The following is a 19,806-nucleotide window of genomic DNA, read 5'->3' as shown; positions in this document are numbered from 1 at the left end:
CGGCCGATGAAGGCAAGCATGCCATACGCCATCTTCACCACCCTGTCTACCTATGTTGCCACTTTCAGGGAACTATGTACTTGCACCCCAAGGTCTGTCTGCTCAAGAACACTCCCCAGGGCCCTGCCATTCACTGTATATGTCCTGCCCTGGTTTAACTTCCCAAAATGCATCACTTCACACTTGTCTGCATTAAATTCCATTTGCCACTCCCTTGCCCACTTTCCCAGTTGATCTAATATCCTGTTGTAACCTTAGACAACCTTCTTCACTGTCCACGATACCACCAATTTTGGTATCATCTGCAATCTTACTAATCATGCCCTTTGCATTCACATCCAAGTCATTAATATATATGACAAACACAGAGGGCCCAGCACCGATCCCTGCGGCACACCACTGGTCATCGGCCTCCAATCTGAAAAACAACCCTCCGCTACCACCCTCTGCCTCCTATCACCAAGCCAATTTTGTATCCAATTTGTTGCTCACCCTGGATCCCATGTGTTCGAACCTTCTGGACCAGCCTACCATGCAGGACATTGTCAAAGGCCTTGCTAAAGTCCATGTAGACAAAGTCCATTGCCCTGCCGTCGTCAATCCTCTTGGTTACCTCCTCAAAAAACTCAATCAAATTCGTGAGACATGATTTCCCACGCACAAAGCCATGCTGACGATTCCTAATCAGACCATGCCTTTCCAGATGCATATAAATCCTGTCTCTCAGAATCCCTTCCAATAACTTTCCCACCACTGATGTAAGGCTCACCGGCTTGTAGTTCCCTGGCTTATCCCTGCTGGCCTTCTTAAATAAAGGCACAGCATTAGCTATCCTCCAGTCTTCCGGTACCTCACCCGTGGCTAACGATGATACAAAAAGTTCTGCCAGGGCCCCAGCAATCTCCTCCCTTGCTTCCCATAGCATCCTAGGATACACCTGGTCAGGCCCTGGGGATTTATCCACCTTAATGTGCTTCAATACCTCCAACACCACCTCCTTTGTAATGTTGATCTGCTCCAGGATAACAGTGTTCCCTCCCTTGAACTCACTAGCTTCCATGACCTTCTCCACGGTAAATACGGACGAGAAATATTCATTTAAGATCTCGCCCATTTCCCGTGGCTCCACACATAGATTACCACACTGATCATTAAGGGGACCTACTCTCTCCCCAGCTACCCTTTTACTCTTAATATACTTATAGAATCTTTTAAGATTCTCCTTTATCTTATCTGCCAGGGAAATCTCATGGCCCCTTTTGGCCTCCTAATTTCCTTTTTAAGTGTAGTCCTATATCCCCTATACTCCTCGAGGAACTCGCTCGATCCTGGCTGCCTATACCTGACATATGCCTCCTTCTTTGTCCTGACCAGACCCTCAATATCCTTCGTCAACCAAGGTTCCCTAAACTTGCCAGCCTTGCCCTTACATCTAACAGGAACATGCCAGCTCTGAACTCTTCCTTTCTCACTTTTAAAAGCCTCCCACTTGCCAGACGTCCCTTTACCTGTAAACAGCCTCTCCCATTCACCTTTTGAGAGTTCCTGTCTGATGCCATCGAAATTAGCATTCCCCCAATTTAGGACTTCAACCTGAGGACCAGTCCTATCCTTTTCCATAACTATATTGAAGCTAATAAAGTATGGTCACTGGTCCCAAAGTGCTCCCCCACTGACACATCAACCACCTGCCCATCCTCATTTCCGAAGAGGAGGTCGAGTGCAACCCCTTCTCTAGTAGGGCCATCCACATACTGCTTCAAAAAACTATCCTGGACACACTTAACAATTTCTTCCCCATCTGATCCCTTAGCACTAAGGCAGTCCTAGTCAATATTAGGGAAGTTAAAACCACCTACTATTACAACCCTATAATTCCTACACCTATCTGTGATTTCCCTACATATATGCTCTCCACTTCCCTCTGACTATTGAGGGCCTATAGTATAATCCCATCAAAGTGATCACCCCTTTCTTATTTCTAAGTTCTATCCATATGGCCTCACTAGACATTCCCCCTGGGATATCCTCTCTAAGTACTGCTGTGATGTTCTCCCTAATCAGTAGTGCAACTCCCCTCCTGTCTTAACTCCACCTCTGTCACGCCAGAAGGATTGGTAGCCCGGAACATTGAGCTGCCAGTCCTGCCCATCCCTCAACCACGTTTCTGTAATAGCTATAATATCACAATCCCATGTACCAATCCATGCTGTGAGTTCATCTGCCTTACCTGTAAGGCTTCTTGCATTAAAGTAAATGCAGTTTAGCCTACCAGACCTTCCACGCTCCCTGTCCTGCCCCTGCCCAGCATGCCTACTGGACTTGCTTGCTTTAACCTCTACATTTGCCTCAACTATCTCATCGGAGAGACTACTACTTTGGGTCCCACCCCCCGCAAGACTAGTTTAAACCCTCCCGAGTAGTACTAGCAAACCTCCCCGCAAGGATATTGGTCCCCCTCCAGTTTAGATGCAACCCGTCCTTCTTGTGCAGGTCACCTCTGCAACAGAAGAGATCCCAATGATCCAAGTAGCTGAAGCCCTCCCACCTACACCAGCTCTTCAGCCACGCATTCATTCTATACAATTGAAGTAAGACTTGGTTACTTCTATACTCAAATCCTCTTGCGATAAAGGCTAACATACCAATAACCTTCCTAATTGCTCGCTGCACCTGCATGTTAGCTTTCAGTGACTTATTGATGAGGACACCCAGGTCCCTTTGCACATCTACACTTTCTAACCTCTTACGATTTAAAGATTATGTAGATCATAAATTTACACTAAAAGATATTCTCAAGTGACTTCACAACAGGAATTAATCTCATTTCAGATGTATACCTGCACCATCAGTTTTGAACACATGCAATGTTTGTTTGGTAGTACAGAACTTGAGTGTTGCTGAAAACAGAGACATTTTGTTGAAGCTTTTCATCTTGCACTCATCAGGACAAATTGCAAGAATACCAATGTAAGGGAAAGCAACAAATTTCTACTGTATGAGAAGAGAGTGCTGATTGGTTGGCAAGTGAACTCTGATTGGTAGAGGCATTGCCATGGAGAATGCACATGCAATGTCATGTGGCAAGACTAGAGAGAGAAGCTGGGATAATTCTGCTAAAACAGAGAGCTTAAGGGCATTCAAATGATGTGTTTTGATAGAGTAAATAGGGAGAAACTGTTTCCACTGGCAGGAGGGTCAGTAACCAGGGGGCACAGATTTAAGATAATTGGAAAAATAACCAGAGGGGAGATGAGAAATTTTTGCACAGCAATTTATGACCTGAAATGCACTACCTGAAAGGGTGGTGGAAGCAAATTATATTGTAACTTTCCAAAGGGAATTGGATATATAGTTGAAACAGAAAAAATTACAGGGCAATGGGGAAAGAGCAGGAGAGTGAGACTAATTGGATAGCTCTTTCAGAGAGCCAACACAGCCATGATGGTCTAAATGGCCACCTTCTGTGCTATAAACTCCTATAATGTTATCTATATTTCAGATGGAAAAGTATCATTATTGTGTAATTCAAAGTTTTTATCCACTTGCCCGACATGACTGGCTGTACATGGTGCTGTTAGCAGACATTATTATTAACAGTTGCATTAAAATGAGCTCAAAGATAAATTGAATTGCCTTTTTAATATATTGACAAAACCAGTTACAGAATGATGATTCATTCAAATGTCATTTCATTTGCATAAATCTTTTGTTTTTTTTTAAAGAGCTTTGAGAAATAACCGCATCTGACAATGTAAGGAAGCTGATGTAACTTCAGTACAGAAATTCATTGACCCAAAGTGTTTGTTATTTTACTTGTCTATTCACCACATTGTCCAGATTAGTAACTCCTTCCTGACAATTCCCCAAATCGTTCCTTTTTCCTTTTTGGCCTCCTTGTCTCGAGAGACAATGGGTAAGTGCCTAGAGGTGGTCAGTGGTTTGTAGAGCAGCCCCTGGAGTGGCTATAAAAGCCAATTCTAGAGTGACAGACTCTTCCACAGGCGCTGCAGGTGAAGTTGGTTGTCAGGGCTGTTACACAGTTGGCTCTCTCCTTACACTTCTGTCTCTTTTCCTGCCAACTGCGGAGTCTCGTCGACTCGCCTCTCTTCAGCCCCGCCTTTCTAGCTGTCCGCCAGCCCTGGTGATCGCTGGAAACTGGCTCCCACGACTTGTGGTCAATGTTGCAGGACTTCATGTCGCGTTTGCAAACGTCTTTAAAGCGGAAACATGGACGGCTGGTGGGTCTGATACCAGTGACGAGCTCGCTGTACAATGTGTCCTTGGGGATCGAACCATCTTCCATGCGGCTCACATGGCCAAGCCATCTCAAGTACCGCTGGATCAGTAGGGCGTACATGCTGGGGATGTTGGCTGCCTCGAGGACTTCTGCGTTGGAGATATGGTCCTGCCACCTGATTCCAAGGATTCCTCGGAGGCAACGAAGATGTAATGTGTTGAGATGTCACTCTTGGCTGACATACATTGTCCAGGCTTCGCTGCCGTAGAGCAGGGTACTGAGGACACAGGCTTCAAACACTCAGACTTTTGTGTTCCGTGTCAGTGTGCCATTTTCTCACGCCCTCTTGGCCAGTCTGGACATAGCAGCAGAAGCCTTTCCCATACGCTGGTTGATTTCTGCATCGAGAGACAGGTTACCAGTGATAGTTGAGCCTAGGTAGGTGAACGCCTGAACCACTTCCAGAGCGTGGTCGCCGATATTGATGGATGGAGCATTTCTGACGTCCTGTCCCATGATGTTCGTTTTCTTGAAACTGATGGTTAGGCCAAATTTATTGCAGGCAGCCACAAGCCTGTCGATGAGTCTCTGCAGACACTGTTCCGTGTGGGATGTTAATGCAGCATCGTTAGCAAAGAGGAGTTCCCTGATGAGGACTTTCCATACTTTGGTCTTCGCTCTAAGATGGGATGTTAAAGAAGATCTTTGAAATTCTTAATTTTCAAACTAAGTCCTAATGGTGAGGTTGTGTATTTTTGGTGCATGGTTAGCAGACAGAGGGTTTCTGAGTTTTAGTTAATTTTAGTGTGTTTTTAGCAAAGCAGTAAGGTTGTTGTTGGGCATTAATGCTATAGACTTGTCATGATTCACTGTACAAGTTAGTTTAAGATAGCTTAAATCATTGTAGTTTGTTGTATTTGGTTGACAAACCAGCAATAGTGCTTGAATAAAAAAGGAACTGTGTGCAACTTAGGAGATAATACAGGATACAGTTTAAAATATGTTTTGTGTTTTTATAGTGAATTATTCAAATCACATCTAGTTTCCCCAGAAGTCTTTTACAAGAAATAGAGCCTTCATGTGCATGAATAATGAACTGCCTATTTTTTTAAACAAGTAATGAACTGCCTTTTCTTACTGAAGAGGCAGTGTCCCAATTATTACTTTATATATGTTAATGTTATTTTAGTAAATCAACTGAGACCTAGCCCTCAGGTATCTGCTATTGTGGCTGAATATAGAGCAGAGTGTAAAATTCAATATAGTGAGTACAAAATAAGAATTTTAAGATCAAGGGAGAAACACAATGGAATAAGATTACCTTATCAAATTTTACTTCACAGATGTAGATTAAATAATTTTCAACAGTGATACACCATTGCTAATTTCATCACCATTAAAGCTATACAAATAGTCATTCATGTAAACCTAAGCAGATTCAATTTAAAAATTCTGTTAAGAGCCGATGTTATTAGCCTCAGCAGTGTGCACCCAATTCAGTTAATGGTAGGGTCTTGTTTTCTGTGTTTTTAGTATGTTTATTTGCATTTTTCTCTGTAGGCTAGTTAACTTTGCTGAGCAGTCAGTCATTTCAGTGCTTTTTTTCTGCCAGTGCTTTCCCTCATTATTCTTGATTGCTGCTGCCATTCAGATCATACCATGGAAAATGTTACAACCAGGTGAGCAATGTGTCTAGGGGTCTCTTGCTGTCTTCACCCGGTCTTATTGTAACAGGGTTTAATTTTAAACACACTGTATTTTGAGCTACCCCTTTGTGAATCTTTGTTCACAACTTTCCAACTATAAGGCAAATAAATGAGCACAAACAGGCTTTCTTTGGTTTAAAGCAGAAAGAGGAAATTTATTAAAACCTTAAACTTAAACTCTTAATACTGTTCACGCCTACGGATATATGACGCGCTCATGCTAGCATGCACATGCGATATAAACATGCAGATAGGAATAGAAAACAGCAGAAGAAAAGATAAGTAGAACAGTTTGCGGCAATATCTTGTTACTGTTTCTTGAACTCGCTGTAGTCCTTGATTGAAGATATTGTCTTGCGATTCATTGGGGCCCAGTAATCTTCTTAAAGCCTTGTTCATGTGGCAAACCCTTCTCTCTTTGAGTTTCACATGTTTTCACAAGATTCAGTTCCATGGGAAGAGATGAACGCAGGCAGGCAGACAGACAGGCAGGAGAGGAGATGTTCTCAGTCCCAGGAGTAAGTCTTTACTCCATGAGCACATGGCTTTGTCTCAGTTCAAATCCCTTTATTTGGGAGTTCAAATTCAAAAAGCTCCCAGGATGCCCTGCAGATTAGTCATGTGACTAACTCCTTATATGGAACAGTTTCTTCAACATCCTTGGTTGGCGCTTCAAATTTCTCTGTCACAGCCAGTCAGCCATGTGACCAAAACTGGTCCGACCACTTCTATATATTGGAGGAACAGGGATTGACTCCCTTTGTTTCCACATTGTCTGGTACTATGCAAATGTCCTTCCAGTCAGAGATCGCAATTTTTAAAGTTTTAATGTTCATGTGGCGAAATAATGTGTGCCTCAGTCTTAGCAGATGGGGTTTGCCTGACAAAAGTGATGAGGGTGGAGTTTTCTTTGGGGATTCTGAATGCATTCCATGATTTAAATGAGGGAGAGGAGGTCACGAGGGGCCTGCAGATGGACATGAAACAGCATCTGACACATTTTGACCACATTTGTCACTACCTCAAAACCTGGTTACTGAAGCATGTTTGACCTCTGCATCCATAACAGCTTAACTCATTTAGAACTCCTTAATAAAAGAGTGAAACCTTTCTCTGTAATTTCTACTGCCGTATATGATTAAATTATTGATTCTCCAATTAATTATCATAGCAAAAGGCACTCTAACATTTATGCTGGAAGAAAACTGGGCTCTGTTCTAGGTCTGCTACTCAACTGTTTGTCGATGATATTGTTGCGACTGAGGTGAGAGGAGTGCACTGTCTTTTCTAGTTCCACTTCTCCACAGCTCACAACATATTTTTAAATGTTTACCTGGTTATCAGTGCAGTCAATGATATACTCTATTCTTTATCCCAGAATAAAATACACCAACCAGGTTTCTTTAATAAACAACAAAATTATCAGTTTATTATAAAAGAAGACTTAACCAGTAATGAAACAAAGCATTAACACACAGATAGAAATATGAAAGTTTCCTTTTAATCTTAGCTCCTCACACACAAAAACACATGGCTTAACTGCAAAATAAAGAGATTTTCTCTTTAGAGCTCTGTTGCAAAAAAAAATACTTTGGCCAAATACTTGCTAATTCAGTTTAGTTTAGTTTACTTTAGAGATACAGCACTGAAACAGGCCCTTCGGCCCACCGAGTCTGTGCCGACCATCAACCACCCATTTATACTTCTTTTTCTTTGGCCTCCTTATCTCGAGAGACAATGGATAAGCGCCTGGAGGTGGTCAGTGGTTTGTGAAGCAGCGCCTGGAGTGGCTATAAAGGCCAATTCTAGAGTGACAGGCTCTTCCACAGGTGCTGCAGAGAAATTTGTTTGTCGGGGCTGTTACACAGTTGGCTCTCCCCTTGCGCCTCTGTCTTTTTTCCTGCCAACTACTAAGTCTCTTCGACTCGCCACACTTTAGCCCCGTCTTTATGGCTGCCCGCCAGCTCTGGCGAACGCTGGCAACTGACTCCCACGACTTGTGATCAATGTCACAGGATTTCATGTCGCATTTGCAGACGTCTTTAAAGCGGAGACATGGACGGCCGGTGGGTCTGATACCAGTGGCGAGCTCGCTGTACAATGTGTCTTTGGGGATCCTGCCATCTTCCATGCGGCTCACGTGGCCAAGCCATCTCAAGCACTGCTGACTCAGTAGTGTGTATAAGCTGGGGATGTTGGCCGCCTTGAGGACTTCTGTGTTGGAGATACGGTCCTGCCTCCTGATGCCAAGTATTCTCCGGAGGCAGCGAAGATGGAATGAATTGAGACGTCGCTCTTGGCTGACATACGTTGTCCAGGCCTCGCTGCCATAGAGCAAGGTACTGAGGTACTAATCCTACACTAATCCCATATTCCTACCACATCCCCACCTGTCCCAATATTTCCCTACCACCTACCTATACTAGGGGCAATTTATAATGGCCAATTTACCTATCAACCTGCAAGTCTTTGGCATGTGGGAGGAAACCGGAGCACCCAGAGGATACCCACGCAGACACGGAGAACTTTCAAACTCCACACAGGTAGTACCCAGAATTGAACCCGGGTCGCTGGAGCTGTGAGGCTGCGGTGCTGACCACTGCGCCACTGTGCCGAAGAAAAAAAGAGATGTGAAAAGATGTCTGTCGTCCCTTCATTCTGGCATCCCAAATGCATGTAGACAGTTGTCACTGGGATCTTTCTTGAACAATACTTTTCAGGCGATGTTGCAGATCAGTTTGGCAGGTTTTCCACAAGAAATGCAGCAACAGAGGTTTCTGGCAGGCTTTCCAGGAAAAATGCAGCATCAGTTTCTCTATTTCTTGCACTTGATTCTCAAAGAGATGGAAAAAAATTGGCAGGCTTTTCAAAGGGATGGAAAAGGCTGAGCTGGGATGTTGTCCTTGGCATATTGATTTTTAAACTCCTTTCAAAACACAGTTTCCACCCCCCCCCCCACCAATGACTGTCCAAAGTGAAACCAAAAGCAATATCTCAAGACTCAAGCCTCCTGACCCCTATAAGTCTTGACCCGTCACTTCTCTGTAAACATCTTCCCCAGGTCAAAAAACCCCTGTTGGGTACTTAGCTGAAGACAGATGACTTCCAGTAAAGGTTATTTACAAACCAAGTCCAAAAGACCTCCTGACAACCTGTTTTTTTTTAAAAAAACACTAAGTCCAGCATCTATGGAATACTTATCAATTTTAAAACCCAAGTCCTCGAAAAAATTTAACAAACAATAGAAGCACTTTCATAACAATATTGAGCAGGGTTCTTCTATTAGGAAGTTATCTGATGACACCAAGCTATGTGGTGAAGTATGTAGAAGCGGAACAACAGTTCAATGAGTCAGCACTATTGAGTAGATGGGCTGAGGAATAACAAATGGATCTAATGTGATTAAAAGTATAAAAGTATGATGCATGTGTTGTGAACAAAGAATCTTTTTTTAACTCACTGCTGAAGCAGCATTTGAAATATTGGGCTGAATTTTACGCAGCTAGTGGGGGTCCCAACACTGGGCCAATAGGGCAAGAAGAACCTTGCTTTGACCGTTATGGGGACCCCCAAGCTGCATTTAACGGCGCACAGGTAATTAACTGCCAGGCGCCAGGATTCCCATCCCTTTAAGGATGGGGATCCCACCTCCAAGAGCTGCCAACCAATGAGAGGGCTGGCAGTTCAACAGTCCCAGCAGCTTCACCAGGAGTGGGGGCCGCTGCTGATACTGCAGGAGGACCAGGAGCAGCCATGGAGCCTTGAACTGCAGCTAAGTGAGGGTGGTCTCACCAGGGCCAGTAACGCAGGCCCTGGGGAGGGTGGGGGACTGGTGGATTGTTGAGGGCAGAGGAGATGGCGTTGGCACAGGGGCAGCTTTTGCCACAAGGGGCCCTCCGGCAGCCACAGATTGCCCAAGCAGGAGGAACCCCCCTCCCCCCACGAGCCCACATGAAGGCTGCCTGATGTCACTGGATGACCTCCCCATGAGGCAGAGGGCCCCCTTGCCACTGGTAAAATGTCATTGGGACGGGATAAGGCCCTTAAGTGACCATTAATTGGCCACTTAAGAGCCTCAGTTGGCCTCTGGGCGGGATGGCCGTCCTCAGCCTTCCCCATCTCCAACTAAATTGAATGGCATCGGCACCCTGCCCATCCTTAGAGGGCTGATAAAATTCAGCCTATTGTGGCAGTTTGGACAGCTTAACTTCGAAAAGATATTGCTATGTTCTGTAGAGTTCAAAGAAGAGTGACAGGAATGATTTCAGGTTTTGTGTATCTCCAGTTATGAAGAGAGGCTCATGAAACACAACTTGCTTTCACTGGAGAAAAGGTTGAGATATAACATGATCCAGAGCTTATGATACTGAAAGGAATGGATGATATATAAATAGGCTACAGTGCGGAACAGGTGCTCAGTCCTATTTTTTACATTTATGGTTTTCCCCTGCGGGGTCCTCTTTTTGCTATGTTGCTATACTGAACAGTATTTGAGATAAAAAGTTTTCAAAAGGTTATGAATATAAAAATATTTTAAATTACTCACCAAAAAAAATAAAATTTATGAACATTATAGACCTTATGTGAGAGAATTTATTGTGTTTATAAAGCATATTGAGCTACCATAAGTTGTGTTTATGGTCCATTTGCTTGGTCAATTCTTTGTATCCTAAAGGTACTTTTACAACAAAAAGTAATGCTGGTGTTTTACATGTAACCAGTAGTCCTTCACTGATGGCTACTGTCTGACATTCCAACTGCTGACCTTTGTGATGCTCCTGGTGAATCATCACAAACATATGGAGGTGGTCAGTGGTTTGTGGAGCAGCGCCTGGAGTGGCTATAAAGGCCAATTCTAGTGTCATCCCAGGTTGGCTAACTTGAAAGTGGGAACACATAGCACCTCAAGACCACTGGTCCTGGTCCTGGTGGCTCTGCACAAGGGACCACCTTATCAGCCCCATTGTGTCTCAGTGCTTCTTGGTGCTGCACCATCTCACCAATATTACAGCATATGCCTAATGAAAACTGGAACCATTGTGTGCAGATGTTGAGCTACACATTAAGCATTTTAGTAAAAACTTTGCTGTGGAGTCTTTCCATTTCTTAAGATCTAAGGGACAATTTTAATAACAGAAAATCACGAGCCCACCCAACTTATGGTAGCTCAATATGCTTTATAAACACGATAAATTCTCTCACATAAGGTCTATAATGTTCATAAATTTTATTTTTTTGGTGAGTAATTTAAAATATTTTTATATTCATAACCTTTTGAAAACTTTTTATCTTAAATATTGTTCAGTATTCTTTGCTTAAAGCATTTGATTCTCAATGAAGAGAGACCAGACCCGTGGCACAACCCACTTCCAACACTTGGAAGTATATCGCTATTACTGAAATGTGGCTTAAAGAAGGGCAGGAATAGCAGCGCGACACTCCTGGTAACAGGGTTTTCAGATGAAATAGAAAGGGGGATAAAAAAGGAGGGGGGAGGTTGCGCTATTGGCTAAGGAAACTATAACAGCTGTGAGGGTGGGATGAAATGCTGGAAGGAGCATCAAATTAAGCCATATGGATTAAACTGAGGAACAAAGAAAAAGGGCAGTGACACTGCTGGGAGTATACTCTTTGGCCTCCTTGTCTCGGGAGACAATGGGTAAGCGCCTGGAGGTGGTCAGTGGTTTGTGGAGCAGCGCCTGGAGTGGCTATAAAGGCCAATTCTAGAGTGACCGGAACAAAGAAAAAGGGCAGTGACACTGCTGGGAGTATACTATGGACCCTCAAACTGCCAAAGGGAGAAAGAAGAGCAAATATGTAGACAAATTGCTGAGAAGTGCAGAAACAAAAGGGCAATAATAGGGGATTTCAACTACCCTAATATTAACTAGGATAAAATCAGTATAAAAGGTACAGAGTGCAGAATTCTTAAAATGCATTTTGGGGAACTTTTTTGTAGCCAGTACATAGCAAGCCCAACAAGAGAAGGGGCAGTTCTGGACTTAGTTTTAGGGAATGAATCTGGGCAGGTGGAAGGGGTATCAGTGGGAGAACATTTTAGTGCTAGTGATTATAATTCAGTTAGATTTAGAGTAGTTATGGAAAAGGCTAAAGAGAGACCAAGAGTAAAAGTTTTAAATTGGGGAAAAGGCCAATTTTACTAAGCAGAAATATGATTTGGCAAAAGTAGACTGGAAACTGCAGTGGAAGGCATTCAAGGAGGAGCTAAAGAGGCTTCAAAACAAATTTGTTCCCACAAACAAAAAGGGACACCCCTGATGTCAAAGAACATACACAGTAGCTGAATAACTTGATTGAATTTTTTGAGAAGGTTAGCAAAGAGGATCGATGAGGGTAGTGCATTTGATATAGCCTTCATGGATTTTAGCAAAGCTTTTGACAAGGTCCCACGTGGCAGAAAATTAAAAGCTCTTGGACTCCAAGAGAAAATGGCAAATCAGATCCAAAATTGGCTCATTAGCAGGAAGCAAAAGGTTATGGTCGACAGATATTTTTCTGATGGGAAGACTGTATCCAGTGAGGTTCCACAGACTCAGTATTAGGTCCCTTGCTGCTCGTGGTGTATATCAATGATATAGGCTTGAAACAAAGTGGGCATGACTAAGAAGTTTGCAGATGATATGAAAATTGGTCGTGTTGTTGATAGTGAGGAAGAGAGCTGTTGACTGCAGGAAAGTATCAATGGGCTGGTCAGGTGGGCAGAAAAGTGTCAAATATAATTAATTCTGGAGAGGTGTGAGGTAATGCCTTTGGGGAGGACAGACAAGGCAAGGGAATACACACTAAATTGCGGGATTCTGCAAAATATAGAGGAACAGAAGGACCTTGGAGCGTATGCCCACGGATCCCTGAAAGTAGCAGAACAGGTAGATAAGGTGTTCAAGAAGGCATACGAGATACTTTCCTTTATTGGCCGAGGCCTAGCGTATTAGAGCCGGAAGGTTAGGCTAGAACACGAGTTAGACTGCAGCTAGAGTACTGCGTACAGTTCTGGTCACTGTATCTCGGGAATGATGTGATCACACATTAGGAGAATGATGCCAGAAATGGAAAATTTTAGTTGAGAAAAGATTGGATTTTTTTATTCGTTTGGGGGATCTAGGCTTCACTGGCTAGCCCAGCATTTATTCCCCATCCCTAATTTCCCTTGAGAAAGTGGTGGTGAGCTGCCTTCTTACACTGCTGCAGTCCTTGGGATGTAGGTACAACAACAGTGCTGTTAGGAAGGGAGTTCCAAGTCAGGATGGTGTCTGGCTTGGAGGGGAACTTGCAGGTGGTGGTGTTCTCATGTATCTGCTGCTCTTGTCCTTCTAGGTGGTAGAGGTGACAGGTTTGGAAGGTGCTGTCGAAGGAGCCTCGGTGAATTGCTGCAGTGCATCTTGTAGATGGTACACAGTGTTGCAACTGTGCGTCAGTGGTGGAGGGAGTGAATGTTGAAGGTGATGCATGGGGTTCCAATCAAGCGGACTGCATTGTCCTGGATGGTGTCGAGCTTCTTGAGTGTGTTGGAATTGCACCCATCCAGGCAAGTGGAGCGTATTCAATCGCACTCCTGACTTGTAGATGGTGGGCAGGCATTGGGGAGTTAGGAGGTGAGTTACTCGCCGCAGAATTTCCAGCCTCTGACCTGCTCTTGTAGCCACAGCATTTATGTGGCTGGTCCAGTTCAGTTTTTGGTCAATGGTAACCCCCAGGATGTCGATAGTGGGGGATTCAGTGATCATAATGCCATTGAATGTCAAGGAGAGATGGTTAGATTCTGTCTTTTGAGATAGTTCTGAAGAAGGGTCACTGACCTGAAACGTTTAACTCTGCTTCTCTCTCCACAGATGCTGCCAGATCTGCTGAGTATTTCCAGCATTTCTTGTTTTTATTTCAGATTTCCAGCATCCGCAGTATTTTGCTTTTAATTTAATTGAGATAGTCCTTGCCTGGCACTTTGTGTGGCACAAATGTTACTTGCCACTTATCAGCCCAAGCCTGGATATTATCCAGGTCTTGCTGCATTTCTACATGGACTGCTTCAGTATCTGAGGAGTCACGAATGGTGCTGAACATTGTGCAATCATCAGCGAACATCCCCACTTCTGACCTTATGATTGAAGGAAGGTCATTGATGAAGCAGTTGAAGATGGTTGGGCCGAGGACACTACCCTGAGGAACTCCTGCAGTGATGTCCTGGGACTGAGATGATTGACCTCCAACAACCACAACCATCTTCCTTTATGCTCTGTACAACTCCCAACTAGCAGAGAATTTTCCCCCTGATTCCCATTGATTCTAGTTTTGTCATACTTTTACAGTTTTGATGCCATACTCGGTCAAATGCTGCCTTGCACTCACTCTCACCTCACTTCTGAAGTTCAGCTGTTTTGTTCCTGTTTGGACCAAGGCTGTAATGAGGTCAGGAGCTGAGTGGCCCTGACAGAAACCAAACTGAGCGTTAGTGAGCAGGTTATTACTCAGCAAATGCCACTTGATAGCATTGTTGATGACACCTTCCATCAGTTTGCTGATGATCGGGAGTAGACTGATTGGGCCGGTTTGGACTTGTCCTGCGTCTTGAGTACAGAACATACCTGGGCAATTTTCCACATTGCCGGGTAGATGCCAGTGTTGTATCCGTTTTGGAACAGCTTGCTTAGGGATGTTGCTAGTTCTGGAGCACAGGTCTTCAGTATTGCCAGAATGATGTCAGGCCCCAAAGCCTTTGCAGTATCCAGTACCTTCAGTCATTTCTTGATATCACGCGGAGTGAATTGGGTTGTCTGAAGACTAGCATCTGTGATGCTGGGGACTTCAGGAGGAGGCTGAGATGGATCACCCACTCGGCACTTCTGGCTGAAGTTTGTTGCAAATGCTTCAGCCTTAACTTTTGCACTGAAGTGCTGGGCTCCCCCATAATTGAGGATGGGGATATTTGTGGATCCTCCTCCTCCAGTTAGTTGTTTAATTGTCCAGCACCATTCACGACTGGATGTAGCAGGACTGCAGAGCTTAGATCTGATCCGTTGGTTGTGGGATCGCTTAGCTCTATCGCATGCTGCTTAAGCTGTTTGGCATGCAAGTAGGCCTGGGTTGTAGCTTCACCAGGTTGACACCGCATTTTGAGGTATGCCTGGTGCTGCTCCTGGCATGCACTCCTGCACATTGAACCAGGGTTGATCCCCCGGCTTAATGGTAATGGTAGAGTGAGGGACATGCCAGACCATGAGGTTATGGATTGTGGTTAAGTACAATTCTGCTGCTGCTGATGGCCCACAACGCCTCATGGATGCCCAATTTTGCATTGCTACATCTGTTCGAAATCTATCCCATTTAGCACGATGGTAGTACCACACAACACGATGGAGGGTATGCTCAATGTGTAGACGGGACTTCGACACCACAAGGTCTGTGCGGTGGTTAGTCCTACCAATACTGGCATGGACAGATGCATCTGCGACAGGCAGATTGGTGAGGACGAGGTCAAGTATGTTTTTCCCTCTTGTTGATTCCCTCACCACCTGCCGCACACCCAGTCCAGCAGCTATGTCCTTTAGGACACCCAGCTCGTTCAGTAATGGTGCTACTGAGCCACTCTTGGTGATGGACATTGAGGTCCCCTAACCCGAGTACATTCTGCACTGTCAGTGCTTCCTCTAAATGGTGTTCAACATGGAGGAGTACTGATTCATCAGCTGAGTGCGGGGGGTGGGGGAGGCGGTGGTGGGGGGTGGTGATGGTGTAGGTGGTAATCAGCAGGAGGTTTCCTTGCCCATGTTTGACCTGATACCATGCGACTTCATGGGGTCCGGAATTGATGTTGAGGACTCCCAGGGAAACTCCCTCCCGACTGTATACCATTGTTCTGCCACCTCTGCTAGGTCTGTTCTGCCGGTGGGACAGGACATACCCAGGGATGGTGATGGCAGTGTCTGGGACATTGTTAGGTACGATTCTGTGAGTATGACTATGTCAGGCTGCTGCTTGACTAGTCTGTGGGACAGCTCTCCCAACTTTGGCACAAGCCCGCAGATGTTAGTAAGGAGGACTTTGCAGGGTCGACAGGGCTGAGTTTGCCTTTGTCGTTTCCAGTGCCTAGGTCAATGCCGGGTGGTCCATCCGATTTCATTCCTTATTGATTTGTCTGGTGGGGAACAAAGCAGGGTTTCATTTTAAAGGTAAAAGGAGAATAATTAAAGATCTTTGTTGCTTTAAATCCAAGGTGCAAGGTTTCTATTGATATTGTAAACACAGAATAATTGTATGGTTGATTGTTGCCAGACTTTTTTCATTTACAATTTATTTCCAGTGCATAATTTGACAGTAGATTATGCTGCTCTTTACAAGAATAACGTCATCGTGTAAATCACATTTTGTGTTTATGGATGTTGTTTTCCACCATCACTTCTTTTTGTTTTGTAGTTGAAGAACCTGAGCTTTGAAGAGCTACAGATGAGGTTGAGTGCACTGGATCCAATGATGGAACGGGAAATTGAGGATCTGCGCCAACGATACCAGGCTAAACGACAGCCCATTCTGGATGCCATGGATGCCAAGAAACGAAGACAGCAGAACTTCTAACCGAATTCATCAGACATCCAATTCACATCCAACAGACCTTACCCAAACTATCCTGGGTAACGTGACCTGTAATATATCAATACTGTCAGCAACGCACCTCTAATTTTATTTGTGGTATGCGGGTGATTTGTTTAAGTATGCGGGGCCTTGACCTTTTATTTGCCAGGCCATGCACGCATGGTAACTTAAAGGGCAGTCTTGTGCTCAGCCTGCGTGGGAACTTTTGGGCTGCAACATGGCCAAGTGGCCATGCAGCTTTAGGAGAAACATTGACTGTCCAAACAATTAAAGAACCAAAATACTTAAACACTGGTAGAATAATGTTAATTATGATCTGCAGTTCATCCAATAGGCATGGAAGCAAACAGTTTTAATAGCAATGTACTGAATGTCCATTTTCAGCATTACTTGTGTTTTTTTTTCCATCTCCACAGCTTAGAACTATATAATGATATTGTAAATCAGTTTGGAACATGACATATCATTGAGTTAGGCAATTACATTAAAGCCTGAAACACAACGAAGATGGCAATGTCACAATATTTGCGACCAGCAAAAATTCCAGATATATCATATTGCTGATCACATATGCCTGGGTATCAAGAAAGCTTGTTAAAAGTATGAAGATGAAAACTTAGCCTGAATAATTAAACAAGGTAGTATTCTCCAAATCAACTTTTTAAATGCACCACAGATTTATTAAGCATGTATCAATTTGCCACTATCATAATCCTTTACATGTAAAAACTGGACTTCTGTCAACTAACCTACATACCTCTAATATTGTGCTTTTCTGTTGCAAGCAATTCCACAATGTGCTGATGCTCCTGCCATTTTGTAATCTGCCCTCAAATTTCAGACCACCAGTGGCAGTTCTGAAGTATCTGAGTGAAAAATTACACATGCACAGTTGATCAAAAGTCACAATATGATTTAAAAGTTTCTGGTTCTGGACGTGCTCCTCTGTTGGGATAGTTCTGCATAAGCCTGCAGTATAAAAATCGCAGTCCTGGCCTGTACAGATAGATTGAACACAAGTCTACCTGTGTCAAGATGATATGTTGACATGTAACATCTCGTGCCACTGGTGGCAATTATTTGCTTGATGTCAGCAGTGTTCTACCCCTAGTGGCACAGAGAGAAGCATCTCTTAGCGATAGCACTTTGTATCACTGAACATACTCGAACCTCTTTGTCTATATTAGAACAAGAGAGTCTTCTTCTGGAAACAGCACTGTGATATGAATGCATGTAATTATGTCTGCTGTAGCTTAAGAGAACATTTTTTCTTAATTCTGCTGGCCCTGCTAGATCTCTTACATGTTTACTTATGATGTGCACATCTGATGTTATGTATTTGGGCATGCTTACTGATAAAAGTAGACTTTGACCCACAAACACTTCAATACTAAGTTAATATAGAACAATTGGTAATGCATCAACCACAGGCATTACAAGATGGAACAGAATGCTTCATTGCCCATCTTGAAAGTGTACAGGGACCAGATTCCCAGAGCACCCAAGCATGGTAAAGATTGTACTTAATTTATTAATAGTCATTTGGTAGTACAGAACTTGAGTATTGCTGAAAATAGAGACATGTTGTCGAAGCTTTTCATCTTGCATTCATCAGGACAATCCACAAGAATATAAATGTAAGAGAAAACAACGACTTTATGAGAAGAGAGTGCTGATTGGTTGGCAAGTGAACTCTGATTGGTAGAGGCGTTGCCATGTCAGGGTAATGCCCTGACCAATCAGAGTCAAGCTGTCTGGTTTAAATTTCAAACAAAGCTTGGCAGTTAACTGTCAGTCACCGTAAACTGGTGCATTTGCCATGGCAATGCCTCTACTAATCGGAGTTCACTTGCTAACCAATCAGCACGCTCTTCTCATTCAGTATAAAGTCGTTGTTTTCCCTTACATTGGTATTCTTGCGGATTGTCCTGATGAGTGCAAGACGAAAAGCTTCGACAACATGTCTCTATTTTCAGCAATGCTCAAGTTAATTTATTGTTACGTGAATACTGATTTTATTGAAGCACATGAGTACTTGAAGAAATCAGTAGGTGCCAATTTTCTTGCTTTTATTATATCTTGATTTCAACAGAAATTGTCTGATTAAAAGTCTATTTCTTAACTTATTAGTCTCACATTTAGTGTGTATATCAAGGATAGCCCCATCATGATAGCAGCAGATTGTAAGCAGAGCACTGATTGGATTGATTTTGTTGACCTACAAGGAAAACTTCCTATGATGTAGATACCCTACAGAAACGTAAGACATTTATGCTGTTTCAGCTAAACTCTGCTGATTTTTCTCATGTACATGTCTAACAATTCTGCAAGAGTCACTTTTCTAAATATTGATGCCTTAAAGATTTGTTGTAACATTTGTAAACAAGGTTCTGTGCAGTTTCCTTTTAGCATAAGCTTCCATATAAAACTTAAGATTTGATTGGACCCTTCTAAACATTGAGTCCCATCCCTGTACCACTTGACAATTTGGGTGATGTCCAAATAAGCTCATATTTAACTTTTTTTGTTATTCATTCATGGAATTTGGGCGTCGCTGGCTAGGCCAGCATTTGTTGCCCATCCCTAATTGCCCTTGAGAAGGTGGAGGTGAGCTGCCTTCTTGAACCGCTGCATTCCATGTGAGGTAGGTACACCCACAGTGCTATTAGGAAGAGAGTTCCAGGATTTTGACCCAGTGACAGTGAAGGAACGACGATATAGTTCCAAGTCAGGATGGTGTGTGACTTGGAGGGGACCTTGCAGGTGATGGTGTTCCTATGTATTTGCTGCCCTTATCCTTCTAGTTGGTAGAGGTCGCGGGTTTGGAAGGTGCTGTCTGAGGAGTCTTGGTGCATTGCTGCAGTGCATCTTGTAGATGGTACATACTGCTGCCACTGTGCGTCGGTGGTGGAGGGAGTGAATGTTTGTGGATGGGGTGCCAATCAAGCGGGCTGCTTTGTCCTGGATGGTGTCGAGCTTCTTGAGTGTTGTTGGAGCTGTACCCATCCAGGCAAGTGGAGAGTACTCCATCACACCCCTGACTTGTGCTTGTAGATAGTGAGCAGGCTTTGGGGAGTCAGGTGATGAGTTACCCACTGCAGGATTCCTGGCCTCTGACCTGCTCTTGTAGCCACGGTATTTATATGGCTGCTCCTTTTCAGTTTCTGGTTAATGGTAGCACCTAGGATGTTGATAGTGGGGGATTCAGCGATGGCAATGCCATTGAATGTCAAGGGGAGATGGTGAGATACTCTC

General features: G+C 43.8%; 1 protein-coding gene across 4 annotated transcripts in view; it reads left to right on the top strand.

Moving 5' to 3' along the window:
• Positions 1 to 18,163, top strand: part of stk3 (serine/threonine kinase 3 (STE20 homolog, yeast)) — a 761,988-nt gene extending 743,825 nt beyond the window's left edge. For all 4 annotated transcript variants that reach the window (XM_068031157.1, XM_068031154.1, XM_068031155.1 and 1 more), the window contains one exon: positions 16,375 to 18,163. In XM_068031157.1, the coding sequence (XP_067887258.1) occupies positions 16,375 to 16,533 (159 nt within the window). In that variant the 3' untranslated portion in view covers positions 16,534 to 18,163. The remainder of the gene's footprint in view (positions 1 to 16,374) is intronic.
• Positions 18,164 to 19,806: the final 1,643 nt, after the last annotated feature.

The sequence above is a fragment of the Heterodontus francisci genome, chromosome 5, assembly GCF_036365525.1.
Source record: "Heterodontus francisci isolate sHetFra1 chromosome 5, sHetFra1.hap1, whole genome shotgun sequence".
In the NCBI taxonomy this organism is placed as follows: domain Eukaryota; kingdom Metazoa; phylum Chordata; class Chondrichthyes; order Heterodontiformes; family Heterodontidae; genus Heterodontus; species Heterodontus francisci.
Note: the sequence above shows the minus strand (reverse complement) of the source record. Positions and strands in the feature narration are given on the sequence as shown.